Source organism: Chiloscyllium punctatum, chromosome 46 (assembly GCF_047496795.1).
Source record: "Chiloscyllium punctatum isolate Juve2018m chromosome 46, sChiPun1.3, whole genome shotgun sequence".
NCBI lineage: Eukaryota > Metazoa > Chordata > Chondrichthyes > Orectolobiformes > Hemiscylliidae > Chiloscyllium > Chiloscyllium punctatum.
In genome coordinates, this window is record NC_092784.1 from 57639653 (window position 1) to 57654497 (window position 14845).

Genomic DNA, 14845 nt, shown 5'->3' on the forward strand with positions numbered 1-14845 from the left:
GTGTGTCTCTGTGTGTCTGTCTGTGTGTGTCAGTCTGTTGGCTTCTGTCTCTGTGTGTCAGTCTGTCTGTGGACATGTGTCTGTGTGTGACAATCTGGCTGTGTATGTGTGTATGTACGTGCATTTATTTTAATTTATATCTCAGGGTGCTTACCTTAACATATTTGCATTGTTAAATTTCTAAGCGGAACAATATATTTAAAGAATTAAACACAATCATTGGCTCGTGCTCTCTCTCTCTCTCTCTCTCTCTCTCTCTTTCTCCTTCCCCTTCTCTCTGTGCCAGATTCTCCTGCTGGAAGCTACTGCTGCAGCAGCACAGCCCTGTTCCCTGTAGCTCCCTGTTTAAATATCAATAGATACACAGATATCCTCCCTGTTTTGATGCTGTTTCCTTTTCAAACCATCAAACACTTTCTGCACCCCCCCCCCCCACCTTCTTTTCCTAACAATGGGGTTATGACTGAGCCTTGCATCATTGATCAAATGATGTTTGAGGTTAAAAATAAGGCAGCCTGCAGGGACAACTGGCTATAAATGCTGGATCAAGATCTCCCTTTCAAAACAGAACACCATACTCTGACATCTTGAGATCAGAAGTGAAGAGGTGGCTGGCGATCTCTCCCTTCCTGTCTTTTTATGCAGAGAATGAATCTCTCTATCACCTTCTCTCTGCTCCTGCTGATCGGCCCAAACCCTTGTCAGGTACGTGCTTTCTATTGCTCTTTTTAATTTACGATCAGGTCTCAATAAGGCAGTAAAGGTTTGCTGAGGCTTTCGCTGGGGACCGTGTTACTGAGCGTGCTCCGGGACTGTTGTTGATAGGATCCCTGGCAGTGATGTTTTTTAGCATGTTTTTTTTTTGTTGTAGTTAATGTCTCGTCAGAGGTGCTTTGCATGGATAAGATGTGGGTTTTAAGCTTGTCTTTGCTTATCTTATCAGTTGGAAGATGAAATGCTTGATGTCCCATAAACTCCAGGCATTGTGATCTGTTTCAGCAAAGGCATAGCCACAATCCGAACTACACATGGTCCTAAAGACACCCTTCTGTTCGACACCACTCTCATTGCCTGTCCACATTGTACACACACGCGCATGCAACAAAAGCCCATTTGGCATCTCTGCACATGGAAATACATTCAAATACAGGAGTCTTTCTGGTCAAACCTATTATGTATGTGTGTGACTGGTGTTTCTTGAACAAACTCTTGGTTACAGCCCTATCTTTGTCAGAGTGTGTGTGTGTGTGTGTGTGTGTGTGCGTGTAGACCTTTTGCAGAGTTTTGCCAAATTCAAAGTCACCTTGGCCCCTCAACTGAGGAGTTTGGGGATGGGGAACTGTTCACTTTGCAGGTTGTCTGCCTCTCCGTGTTATCTAGTTCGCACTTGTAGTCAATTCCTGAGACAAATTTATCTGCTGGTACTTTGGCAAACTAAGTCTTTGTTGGAGGTAATGGAGAGCAATCCTTGTTGGGAAGGCGGTGGTTAGAAATGGTATATAAACAAATGCAGATTCTAGACATGACTCAGTTCAGAGTGGGGAAACAAAATTTGGAGGTTCTTTGAACATGGGGATGTGATGGCTGCAGCAATGTGAGATCTATACTCTTGAGAGTAAATGGTAACAATCTTAGTGGAACATATCTCAACAGACAGAATGATGAGAGGAGACATCTTGGCTGAAACCCTTGAAGTCTTGGGCTCCAGTACCAAGTGATTGGTGTCACTATGATTATTGTTGGAACAATTAAAGTCAAGGTACCATTCCCTTTTTGTCAGGGTGGAACAGTGGTAACATCACTGGACTTGGACTCTTAAGGCATGGGTTCAAATCCCATCAGAGCCATCTTAAATTCCGTGAATGAGTGAAGATTTGGAATTGAAACCTGCTCTCAGTGAATGAGAAACTATCACTGATTCTCATGGAAACCCATCTAGTTCACCAATGTCCTTTAGGAAGGAAATCGTTACCTGGTCTGACTGACAAGTCTCTCCAGGCGCACTGCAATGTGCTTGACTCTTAATGGCCTTCTGAAATGGTCCCAGCCAGTTCAAGGACAATTAAGGGTGTGTAATAAATGTTGGCTTTACTCACAACACCAACAGACCATCAAAGAAGGAGCAAATTACTGCAGATGCAAGAATCTGTACTGAAAACAAAAATTTCTGGAAGTTACAGCAGGGCAGATAGCATCCATGGAGAGAAGGCAAGCTAACACTTCGAGTTTAGATTATTTTTCATCAGAGATACCATAAAGGAAGGCAAAGATGGAGGACATCCCAAAACATTTTACAAACAAGCAAATGCGTTTGAAGTAGTTGCTACTGTATGAAGGGAAAATGACAGCCAATTTGTACACAGCGAGCCCTTCCAAACAGCAGTGAGATAACGACATGATGGTCTAGTTGGGTGATGTTTCTTAAGGGATAAGTTTCACCCAGGTCATTGAGGACAGCTATCCTGCTCATCTCCAAGTTGAGTCCTGGAATCTCTTGCAACCACTGAGAGAACAGATGGAGCCTCAGTTTGACATCGCATTGAAAAGCTTGCACTTCCAGCACCACCTCACTGAGTGAATACATCAGCCTGGATTGGGCACTTGAGCTCCCTGGAGTGAATCTTGAAGTTGCAACTGCCTGACTGAGGAGAGAGAGAGACAGAGAGAGTGCTACCCACTGCGTCACATCTGACACCAGTCCTTCCTGCAGTTACAACAACGAATCTGGCTTTGACTATTAGACCAGTGGATTACTGCCCAGGAGAAGCAACTATTTGGCAATAGTTCTTGCTGCATCATGCATTATCATCGAGTGCAGTTTGAGTCTTTCCAAAGCAGTGAACATTGTGGCTCTGAAGAGTAACTGGCTTGCTCAAGTCTTCTCCACAATATAACGACACATACACACACGAACACGCACACACATGCACACAAGCAGACACACAGTCAGACACACACACACATACACACCAACACACACGTGCACACAGGCATTCAGACACACAGACAGGCAGACATACAGGCAGACACACAGTCAGACACACACACACGCAGACAAGACAGACAGACACACAGGCAGGCAGGCAGACAGAGACACACCCACACACACAGACACACAGACAGGCAGACATACAGACAGACACACAGTCAGACACACACACACACATGCACACAGACAGACACACAGGTGGCAGGCAGACAGACACACACACACACAGACAGGCAGGCAGGCAGACAAGCAGACACACACACACACGCACACAGACAGACAGATAGACAGACAGACACACACATGTGCACAAAGATGCTACCTATTACTTTTAAACAGTTTTTTTTGTGTAACTTTGCCCATTGAAGCATTGGGAATTAATATAAGGAAATATCTTTTCTGTCAAGATTCATTCCTGCCTGTGTATCATGTGACAAGGAGTCCACACATCGTGCTGTGCACCGGTGACTGTACAATCGAAAGCTTTTTGTTGGCTGTCAGCACAAGAATATGAGAATGAGCCAGGAGCAGGATTGACAATGGAGCCCCTTGACCCTAAACTATCAGCCATAGAGTCATACAGACCCTTCGGTTCAACTCATCAAGGCCGACCAAGTTTCCCAAACCAAACTAATCCCATCTGCCTGAGTTTGGCTCATATCTGTCTCAACCTTTTCTGTCCATGTACTTGTCCAAATGTCTCTTAAATGTTGGAGTTATACCTGCATCCACCAGTTTCTCACATGTGAACCACCCTCTGTATGAAAAAGTTGCCCCTCAGGACTCCCCTCACCATATAACTCTCCCCTCTAGTTTTGAACTCACATATCCCCAGGGGGAGAAAAAACCTTTGCTATTCACTTTATCTATGCCCCTCATGATTTTATAAACTTCTATAAGATCACCCCTCAATTTCCTAAGCTCCAGTGAAAAATGTCCCAGCCTATCGACCTCCCCTCATAAATCAAGCCCTTCAGTCCCAGTAACGTACTTGTAAATATTTTCCGCACCCTCTCCAATTTAACAATACCCTTCCTATAGCAGGGCAACCAGGACTGCACACTGTACTCCAAAAGTGGTTTCACCAACACGCAGTACAATTGCAACATGACTTCTCAACTCTAATACTCAATGGTCTGACTAATGAAGGCAAGAATGCCAAACGCCTTCTTCATCACACCGTCTACCTGTGATTCAACTTTCGAGGAACTATGTACCTGAACCCCTGAGTCTCTCTATTCGACAACACTCCTCAGCACCCTATTATTAACTGTGTGAGATATGCCCTTGTTCATCTTGCCAAAATGCGACGCCTCGCATTTATCCAGCTTAAAATCCATCTGCCACTTCTCGTCCCATTGGCCCAATTGATCAAGATCCCTTCGTAATCTTAGATAATCTTCTTCACTGTTGACTATACTACCTATAGTCATTGCAGGGAGGGCCAGGTGGATCCCATTGACTAGGAGATCCTTGATTGGAGTTGTTAAGCTGGGCCAGGGAACCCTGGCCAGCAGCTATAAGCAGGAGTCTCACAGAGTCTCCTCATTCTCAGGACTGGCTCTGAGCTGCCTGTCAGAGCCTATGTACTGTGCACTTGTAAATAAAGGGCGACTTGGTGACAGGATACCAGCCTCCGTGGAGTTATTTTGTCACCAATTTTGGTGTCACCCGCAAACTTCCTAAGTTCTCATCCAAATCATTTATATAACTGACAAACAACAGAGAACCCAGTCAATCAACACCCAGCAATCATAATAAAGATTAATGTACCATTTGTATTCCCAGTTGTTCACAGTGGTAGTGAATAGTGTGTTCACTTAAGTAGTTTAAGTTATGACAAAATGCACATTTACACTCATGTTAATCTCTGGGCAGCCAAGACAAAAACTCCTAATTTCTCTCCATCACAAGGTTGACCAGGAATCTCAGTTGTTTTTACCATCTGCATTGGCACACATTGGAAGGATTTACAAGTTGATGTTGAGCCTGACTGGGAACTTTATGAACACTCTTTCTTTGGCCATCCGGTCTCAATGTAGGATTATGAACCTGGTACTTCAAGCTCAGCAGCAGGGACACTACCCTGTTTGCACATTCAGTGCATACCTGGAGTGTGCACATTCTCCCTGTGTCTGCGTGAGTTTCCTCCCACAATCCAAAGATATGCCGTTTAGGTGAGTTGCCCACGCTAAATTGCTCATAGTGTTCAGGGATGTGTAGGTTAGGTGCATTAGTCAGGGGTAAATATAGGGTAGGGGAATGGGTCTGAGTGGGTTACTCTTTGGAAAGTCACTGTGGACTTGGGCTGAAGGGCATGTTTCCACACTGTAGGAATTCTGATTTTTCACTACTCACTATCCATAACTTTATATTGCAACATTCCGTGCTGTACATCTCTATGATTCTATGCATTTGAAGGTGAATGTTGTCATAGAAAATGTAGGGTGAAGGGAGGGCAATTGGCTCAGTTGTTTGGATGGCTCATGTGGATCACATATCCTGCCATCGTCCCACCCACCCCACCAACATCAACCAACCCCCTCAACATACCCCACCCCCACCAATTCCCTACATTAACACAGAGTAGAGATGGGAACGCAGTGGTATTGTCATGAAGGCTAGTGGGCTTTTGTGGCACAGTGGCAATTTCCCGACCTCTGGTCCAGGAGCCCTGAGATCAAGTCCCACTTGCTTCAGAGGTACACCATCTCTGAGCAGGTTCCTTAGAAGGATATTGAAAAAGAAGTTAGTAAATCAGAAGCCTTAACCAATTCTCCGGGTACACAGGTTCAAATCCCATTACAGCAGCTTGTGGACTGAAATACTCAATTAATAAATATCATTAGGGTGACTATAACAACTGTGATTTGGTTTGCTGCAAAATCTGTTCACTCATATCCTTTAGGGAAGGAAATTTGTCCAGCCTGGCCTACATGTGACTCTCCACACAGAGCAAGGTGATTGACTCTTAACTGCCCTCTGGGCAATTAGGAGGGGGCAATAATTGCTGACCTAGCCAGTGACACCCAGAAAAAATTTTACAAAAGCCCGGATTGGACCTGGTTAGACGCAGAGTGAAAGAGCTGTGACATGAGCGATGGTTCAGTAGGTATTCTCTGGCCTTTGAGAGTTCAAACACCACTCTAGAGACTCAAACCTGACTGGCCAATGTAGTGCTTAGGATGCACTGCCCTGGTCGAGATATTGTGCTTTCAATGTCGTGTTAAATCAGGGCTCCAAATGCCCTTTTAGGAGGTAAATGATCCCACAGTATTTGTTTGAAGAAGAGGAGGGAGAATTCGCCCCAGTGAGTGGGAGATGATAGCAGTGAGGCTCGACTTTTACTGGGCTGATATTCTGGGGTCTACTGCTTTAAATCCCACCTTAACGGAGACAGTGAATTATGAATTTGCCTAGCCAAAGCGTTTTCTTTTGTCATCACCTGATTAACATACAGGACGTTGGTTAGGCCATTTTTGGAATATTTTGTGTAATTCCAGTCTCCTTCCTATCAGAAGGATGTTGTGAAACTTGAAAGGGTTCAAAAATATTTGCAAGGATGTTGCCAGGGTTGGGAGATTTGAGCTATAGGGAGAGGTTGAACAGGCTGGGGCTGTTTTCTCTGGAGTGTCAGAGGCTGAGGGGTGATCTTATAGAGGTTTTTTAAATCATGACGGGCATGGGTAGGGTAAATAGATAAAGTTTTTTCCCTGGGTTGTGGGAGTCCAGAACTAGAGGGCATAGGTTTAGGGTGAGAGGGGAAAGATTTAAAAGTGACCTAAAGGGCAACGTTTTCACGCAGAGATAGGTGCATGTATGGAATGAGCTGCCAGGAAGTGGTGGAGGTTCGTACAATTACAACACTTAAAAGACATCTGGATGGGTACATGAATATGGGCCAAATGCTGGCAAATGGGATGAGATTAATTTCGGATATCTGGTCGGCATGGACGAATTGGACTGAAGGGTCAGTTTCCATGCTGCACTTCTCTATGACTCTAACAGCCAATCTGATCATTCTCATATTGCCATTATATTGGAGTTGGCTATGCACAGATTGCCATGTTGTAGGAGTTGGCTATGCACAGATGCCATGTTGTAGGAGTTGGCTATGAGCAGATTGCCATTGTGTAGGAGTTGGCTATGTGCAGATTGTCATATTGAGGAGTTGGCTATGAGCAGATTGCCATTGTGTAGGAGTTGGCTATGCACAGATGCCATGTTGTAGGAGTTGGCTATGCACAGATTGCCATTGTGTAGGAGTTGGCTATGAGCAGATTGCCATTGTGTTGGAGTTGGCTATGCGCAGATTGCCATGTTGTAGGAATTAGCTATAAGCAGATTGCCATATTGAGGAGTTGGCTATGAGCAGATTGCCATTGTGTAGGAGATGGCTATGAGCAGATTGCCATTGTGTTGGAGTTGGCTATGCGCAGATTGCCATGTTGTAGGAATTAGCTATAAGCAGATTGCCATATTGAGGAGTTGGCTATGAGCAGATTGCCATTGTGTAGGAGATGGCTATGAGCAGATTGCCATTGTGTAGGAGTTGGCTATGCGCAGATTGCCATATGGTAGGAGTTGGCTATGTGCAGATTGCCATATTGAGGAGTTGGCTATGAGCAGATTGCCATTGTGTAGGAGTTGGCTATGCGCAGATTGCCATATGGTAGGAGTTGGCTATGCGCAGATTGCCATTGTGTAGGAGTTGGCTATGAGCAGATTGCCATTGTGTTGGAGTTGGCTATGTGCACATTGCCATTGTGTAGGAGTTGGCTATGCACAGATTGCCATTGTGTCTCTGGTATTGCAGTAGTGTCTCCACTACAGAGTGACTGCAGTGTGCTTTGCGATTCCCTGAGGTTGTGAACGGTGCTTCATAAATGCAAGCCAACTAGCTTTCATAACAAGCCGACCCCAATCACAGAATTCCTCGCTCGGCCAAATTGATCATCTCCAACACCAACCGACAGGTGGCCTTGTCAATTCAACAGCAATTGGCATCCCGTTCCTGGTATGTGCTAGTGATGTGGACCCGTGCCAACATGGAGTTTGATCAAGCTCCATTAAGCAGCTAAATCAAAAATGACAATGACAAAGGTTTGGGTACTCGCTGCTAACTGGCCCTTGTGGTTGATTGCGTAGAGGACATCTAGTTTGCTGGTTGAAAATAACTAAAAACACAAGGAGGTCAGACACAGTTCCTGTAGACATGAAGCATAAGAGAACGTCAGGCAGTGGAAAAAATGTGAAAAAAGATCTACAATCATGATATCAGGGATGAAAGATTAGGACTAGGGAAGACTGGACAAACTGGAACACTTAACACTGAGAGATGATGTGACAAAAATGTAATGGTTTTGATCAAAAATGTGCCTCTACATATAGTGGGGGGAGAGTATGAGGCAGTCAGTAATAATCTCATAAAGGAAGCAGGCAAAATTTCTTTACTGAAAGAATGTAAAAATGCCTATCACAGGGATAACAGAATAGAGATAGAGTGGAGGTGAAGGGATGGGATGAGGTTTGGTTGGAGCAGGGACTTGGGTTTAAGGCCCAGGTCCTCCAGAGATGTATAACAACATCTCTGAACATTTTGGTTTGAAAATACCAGGTTCTTGCAGTGAAGTGGTAGTGCCCCTCCCTCTGAGGCAGGAGACCACGGTTCATGTCTCACTGTAATGACATCCATGATTAGGAAATATCGTGACCAGTTAGGATGAATGGCCTGTTTCTGTGTCAACCTTTGGTTAAGTTTGAGACACAGCCAGGAAAACTAGCATGGTAAGCTTCAGGAAAGGATTAATTCTCATTCACCATCAATGTTTACTTTTTTGAGTGTGGTTTCTTTTAAACTGACGCTGGACACCTCACAACAATCAGTAATTATCGTTTGGATCTGACAACCATTCACATACGCACTCTCACACACACACACACACACATTCACAGACTCTCACACACACTCTCACTCTCTCACACACATGCACACGCACACACTCACATACACACACACACACTCTTTCTCACACACACACACACATTCACAGTCTCTCACACACAATCTCACTCACACACACATGCGCACACACACACTCACATACGCACACTCTTTCGCACATACACACATTCACAGTCTCACTCTCTCACACACATACACACACACAGTCTTTCACACACACACACATTCACAGTCTTTCTTACACATAATCTCACTCTCTCTCGCACACATGCACACACACTCTCTCTCTCTCACACACACACTCATACTGTCTCGCACATACTCTCACACTCTCATACATGCGCACACACACACACACACACTCACAGACACACAAACACATACATACATGCAAGCACACACAAATCCTCATTTGATACTACACATTTTAAACGATGTTCAAAATTATCACTGTCTTCTACACACCATTTCCTTACTCTAAGTGAGACTGGCCTTTCAATTCGATGTGCTCCTGTGTTGTACAGGAGTAAAATCAGCGTTGATGCTGACAGTGGTGTCCTGTTTTACCACATGAGGAGGAGCCATGTTGCTATGTGTTGCTGGCGGGTTGGTTAGTTTGGATGGCTAGCGAGTGATGCCAACAGTGTGGGTTCAATCCCCATCACTGGCTGGAATAATGATGAAGGACTCTCCTTCTCAACCTCTCCCCTCGCCTGAGGTGTAGTGACCCTCAGGTTAAACTCACCGTGAGTTGTACCCCTGTGACGAGATAGTTGGACAATGGTCCTGTTGGACAATGGTCCAGTTGGACAATGGTGACGACTTTATTTCGAGAGTAGTCATGATTTGGAGATGCCGGTGTTGGACTGGGGTGTACAAAGTTAAAAATAACCTGGTGTTGTGTGATTTTTAACTTGGACTTTATTTCAGCTGAGGCATCACTGCGTGTTATACTTGCAGCTTAACTTGAGGTGATCTGCTGCTTTTAACAGAGGGAGGGAATGTTTACAATCCTTCATGGCCACTCCCGTATCCCAAAATTGAAGAATGGCAGGCAGAGCCTTTTCAAACTCCACGCTGACTGACTCTTTAGCAGCTTGGGAGACATCTGAGCATCTGGAGCAGGTGACCTTCCTGTGCTGAGTGCTGCCAACGTTTTAAGTATACCCTTCGCATCTCGTTTCATTCTCTCTGTTTGTCGAACTGCTCCCCTCCTCCAACTCCCCCGCTGTGACATTGTCAGTGTTCTTTCTGTTCTTGAAGACAGATGCAAAGTATTCATTTGTCACCACAGACCTGCCCTCTGCCTCTCTTTTTGTTTCCCCTAATCGTGTTCGAACCTGTGCCAAAGTCTCTCAATCCCAACAGGAGCAGAGACCCTCCCAGAGCCTGGCATCGCTAATGATCAGCTCTTCAATTCTGACAACAAAAGTGAATTCTGTCTAAATGTCGCTTAGCTGTGACAGAACCACTGGGATTCTTATTGGTTTAGTACATTATTCTCTTTTTGAAGGAGTGCTGTGTGTTAATCTGTGACAGCTTGATGATAGCCTGACACTTGGAAATGATTCCTAGTCATGGCCACTGCTGCTGTGAGTCTCGTTCCCTCTTCCAGGACTTGTCTGTCTTTTGAGTGCACCCGTGCCCATTGCTACAGGAGGCAGGCTCACATCTTCGGCACGCAAAAGGTGTGTAACCTGGAAAGAAGTCATTTGAACAGGTTGGGAAACAGTGCAATGACGTGGACTCCTGAGCATTACACATCTCAGGTGACCCGTGTGGGTTTCCTTCCGACATCCAAAGACGCGCAGGTTAGGTGGGATAGTCATGGAAATGCAGGGATAGGGTGGGGAGCTGAGTCTGGGGCAGGGTGCTTTTCGGAGGGTTGGTGAACACTGAATGACGGGGATTCTATGAAACATCTCAGCATTCTGTACGTTTCAATGTGATTCTTCTTCAGTGTTCTAAACTCCATCGAGTACAGATCCAGAGTCGTCAACCACTTCTGACATGACATTCCTGGGATCGTTCTTGTAAATCTCCTCTGCTGCTGACCCTAACCCTATCAAAGGCCAGCACAACCTTCCTTCAATGCAGGACTCAAAACCGCTCATAATATTCCAAATGAGTTCTGACTAGAACTTTATTTGGCCTCAACAGTATTCTCACTCTCTCAAAATGAATGGGCTAACATTGCATTTGCCTTCCTAAATTCTGGTTGAACATGCCCATTAAACTGAAGAGAATCCCGAACTACTCCCAAGACTCTCTGTGTTTCAAATTTCTGAAGCCTTTCCCCATTTAGCAAATAGCCTACACCTCTATTCTTCCAACCAAAGTGCATCACCTCACACTTTCCCACATTGTAATCCATCTGCCATTCCTTTGCCCACACTTCAGGCCTGTCCAAGTTTGTCTGGAGTCAGGTAATGCTCTCACCTAAAGTGGTGTTTCCCGAACTGTTTCCCACTGGGGCCTCACGTCGGCGTTTGAACTCTGAGCAAGAGTCCCTGGCCAGAATAATGCAGTTGACCTGTGTCATTGGCAGCTCCTTTACAACAACAACCTGCAGTAAAATGCTGCCCAGTGTACACTGCTGCAGGAATGTCCAACCGCTCAATCGACCAAGGAAACACTTGCGTCTGAAAAGTGGGGAGAGGTGTAAGGGATTTAAAGGAGGTGATTCCAGATATTGGTAAACCGCCAGTGATGGGGGTTGGGGGGGCTGGTGGTGAAGGATACAGATAGTGCAGGAGATCAAACTTATCGGGATCTCTGAGCGTTGACAAACCGGAGGTAATTACAAACGTGCACATGGAGTTATTTGTGAGAGATAACTTTCAAAGCAAGACCTTGTGGACTGAAGCCAACATAACTCTACCACGTTACCCTGATATCGTTTCCCTGAACTTTTGGTTGATATTCAGTGTGGTGCTGGAAAAGCACAGCAGGCCAGGCAACTGTGGAGCGGGAGAGTTCACATTTATGCTTGAACTGTCGATTCTCCTGCTCCTCGGATGCTGCCTGACCTGCTGTGCTTTTCCAGCACCACACTCTCAACTCTGATCCTCAGCATCTGCAGTCCTCACTTTCACCTTTTGGGTTATTGTTGAGTTTGAGATTCTAATACAGTGCCTTTTAAAAATGATTTTACATTCTCTGGCCTCAAAGGTACTTAGAGTTAAAAAATCCATATTCCAATAATATGCTGAATGAATAGAAACTCCTGTAACAACAGCAACTTTATTCACTTAGCACCTGTAATATTTTTTGTTTATTGGTGTTGCTGGATGAGCCAGCATTTATTCCTCATCCCTAGTTACCCTTGAGAAAGTGGTGGGCAGTGCCTCTTGAACTACTGCAGTCCATGTTCTATAGTTAGACTCATTATGCCCCTAGTGAGGGAGTTCCAGAATTTTTACCCAGTCCTACTGAAGGCTGTTTTTCCAATTCAGAATGCATGTGATTTGGAGGGGAACTTGCAAGGGGTGGTGTTCCCATGTATCTGCTGCCCTTGTCTTTCCAGATGGAAGTGGTCTTGGATTGGGAAGGTGCTGTCTGAAGATCTTTGCTGCAATGCATCCTGTTGATAGTACACACTGCTGCTACTGAGCATCAGTGGGGGAGGGAGTGGATGCTTGTGGATGGGGTAACAATCAAGCAGGGGCTGCTTTTCTCTGGATGGTGTTGAGCTTCTTGAGTGTTGTTGGAGCTGCCCCCATCCACAGGCAAGTGGGGAGAATTCCATCACACTCCTGACCCACGCCTTGTAGATGGTGGACAAGGGATTTGGGGTGGTTCAGGAGGGGATGTTGCAAGTTGCAGGATTCCTTGCACATAAGTTAATGTATTGAAATGTCCCAAGACACTTCACAACAGTCTGACGAAACACGGGGAGATATTGTGATAGTGACCAAAAGAGGTATTTGTAAGCAGTGTATTACAGGAGAAGCATGAAGTAGAAAAGCAGAAAAGTGAAGATGGGATGTTTAAGAATATGAAGTCCAACTGAAGGAACAGCCACTAATGGCGCAAGAAAGATTGTGGGATGGATAAGGCCAAGATTGAAGGAGGTTTCTCAGAGGGTTGTGAGACTTCCGGTGATTACAGAGATGGGGAGAGAGTCAGGCCATAAAGGAGCATAGATTAGAATTTTTACACCAAAACGTTGCTGGAGCATGTAGATCAGCAGGTACGGGAAGATCGGGGAATGGAACCTGGTGTGAGTTAAGACAGAGCTGGCAAAGTTCTGGGCGATCTCAAGTTTACAGAGCATGGGAGACAACTGGGGAGAGAGCTGCCCGGAGTCTGTTGGAATAGAGTCTGTTGGAATAGTTCAGTCCAAGGGAAATAAAAGCTTGAATAAGTTTATCAGCTGAGGATAATCTGTGGCTTTTTGCGACCAATTGGCTGTTCAGGAATTTACTAATTACCTGGTCAAATTTCATTTGGAAACCTCATGTTAATTCTCCTTTCAGTCCTGCCATCTCTGTGACAAAAGACAAAATATTTTTTTCATAACATGTAATAACTCTAGCAAATATTTATTGAGTCCTTTGCCTTCTCAGGGGATTTTAATGCTTCATCATTTCCTTTTCTTGGATAAACAGCACCTGACACCAATAATGAATCCAGACTTGATTAAATATTCAGTTGTTGTGCTAGACGAATATGATAAAGGTTAATAAAGAGAAACTATTTGCTGTCGGTACAGATGTTGTGAATGAGGGGATATACACACATACACAAGTTAAAAGGCCACCACTCAGCTGGGAAGGATTCTTTCATTCACAAAGTGTGACCCAGATCCCCTAGTACTGGAGCTCCCTGAATTGGGGATCAATAGATTAATCTGGGGGCAGGGAGGATCAATACCAGCTAAATAAAAGGATGGTGTGCGATGCAGAGCCAATATCGTGGGTTCGATTCCCATTACCAGCTGAGGTTAGCGTGATGGACATCCCTTCTCAACCTCTCCCGAGGTGTGGTGACCCTCAGGTTAAACCACCCCCCATCATCACTCTCTCTGCGAGAGAGGGCAGATCTAAGGTCTGGTAAGGTTATGGTGACTTCACCTTTTATACCAGCTAAATGATGTTGAAGTACATGATCAAAGTGAATGACAGGAGCAGACTGAAAGGGGCTGAATGGCCTCTTGCTTCATTAAAAGTGTTCTTCCTGAAATTATTCTTTTTCAGATTGTAAGTACCAACGCACAAAGTACATAACAGAGCAGGAGGATTAATGTATTGCAGCATCAATTTCATGCTACAACATTTATTTTGTCTGTTCTAAACAACATAGTCAATAAGATCAACTCTGATAAGAACTGCTTTATATTTAAGCTGCTCGTGATGAAGCCTGAAAGTGAAGCTGTTGAAATAACAATGGGTGTCTCAGACCTGGCAGCCTGTGTCTTTGCTAGTCTTCTAAAACCGTGCACAGTACAAAACATTGCTCATTAAGGTGTGTGAGAGGCATGTTTACTGCAGCTCACAAGATATTAACTGACAATGTGCTTCATGCTTTTCACAAATACACACACTGATCCATCATTATTAATGTGTCTGTTTCAGCAACTGGTGCGTTTTCGGGTTTTAACCCTTCGAATGCTTGCTGCAATGTTGGCATTATCTCCGCAATGAGCAGCATGCTGGGCTGTGGGTTTTTGCGGGATAAGGGGTGAAATCAGCCATGGTCTAACTGAATGACAGGAGACTACCAGAAGGGCTGAGTGGCCTCCTCCTGTTTGCAAGTATTCTCCTCCCAGCTCAGATCGAGGGTTGTGAGCAAGACAGGCAAAACGCTGCCAATGCCAGAGAGCTGGCCAGAAGTTGCTGGCAGCATCTGTGGACAGAGAAACAGACTTAACATTTCAAGCTTGATATGAC

At 44.9% G+C, this 14845-nt stretch overlaps 1 protein-coding gene across 1 annotated transcript in view; it reads left to right on the forward strand.

Annotated features, from left to right (window-relative positions):
• Positions 1–293: 293 nt before the first annotated feature.
• Positions 294–14845, forward strand: part of olfm2a (olfactomedin 2a) — a 426707-nt gene continuing 412155 nt past the window's right edge. Inside the window, exon 1 of the mRNA XM_072564346.1 lies at positions 294–705. Within this exon, the coding sequence (XP_072420447.1) occupies positions 640–705 (66 nt within the window). The 5' untranslated portion in view covers positions 294–639. The remainder of the gene's footprint in view (positions 706–14845) is intronic.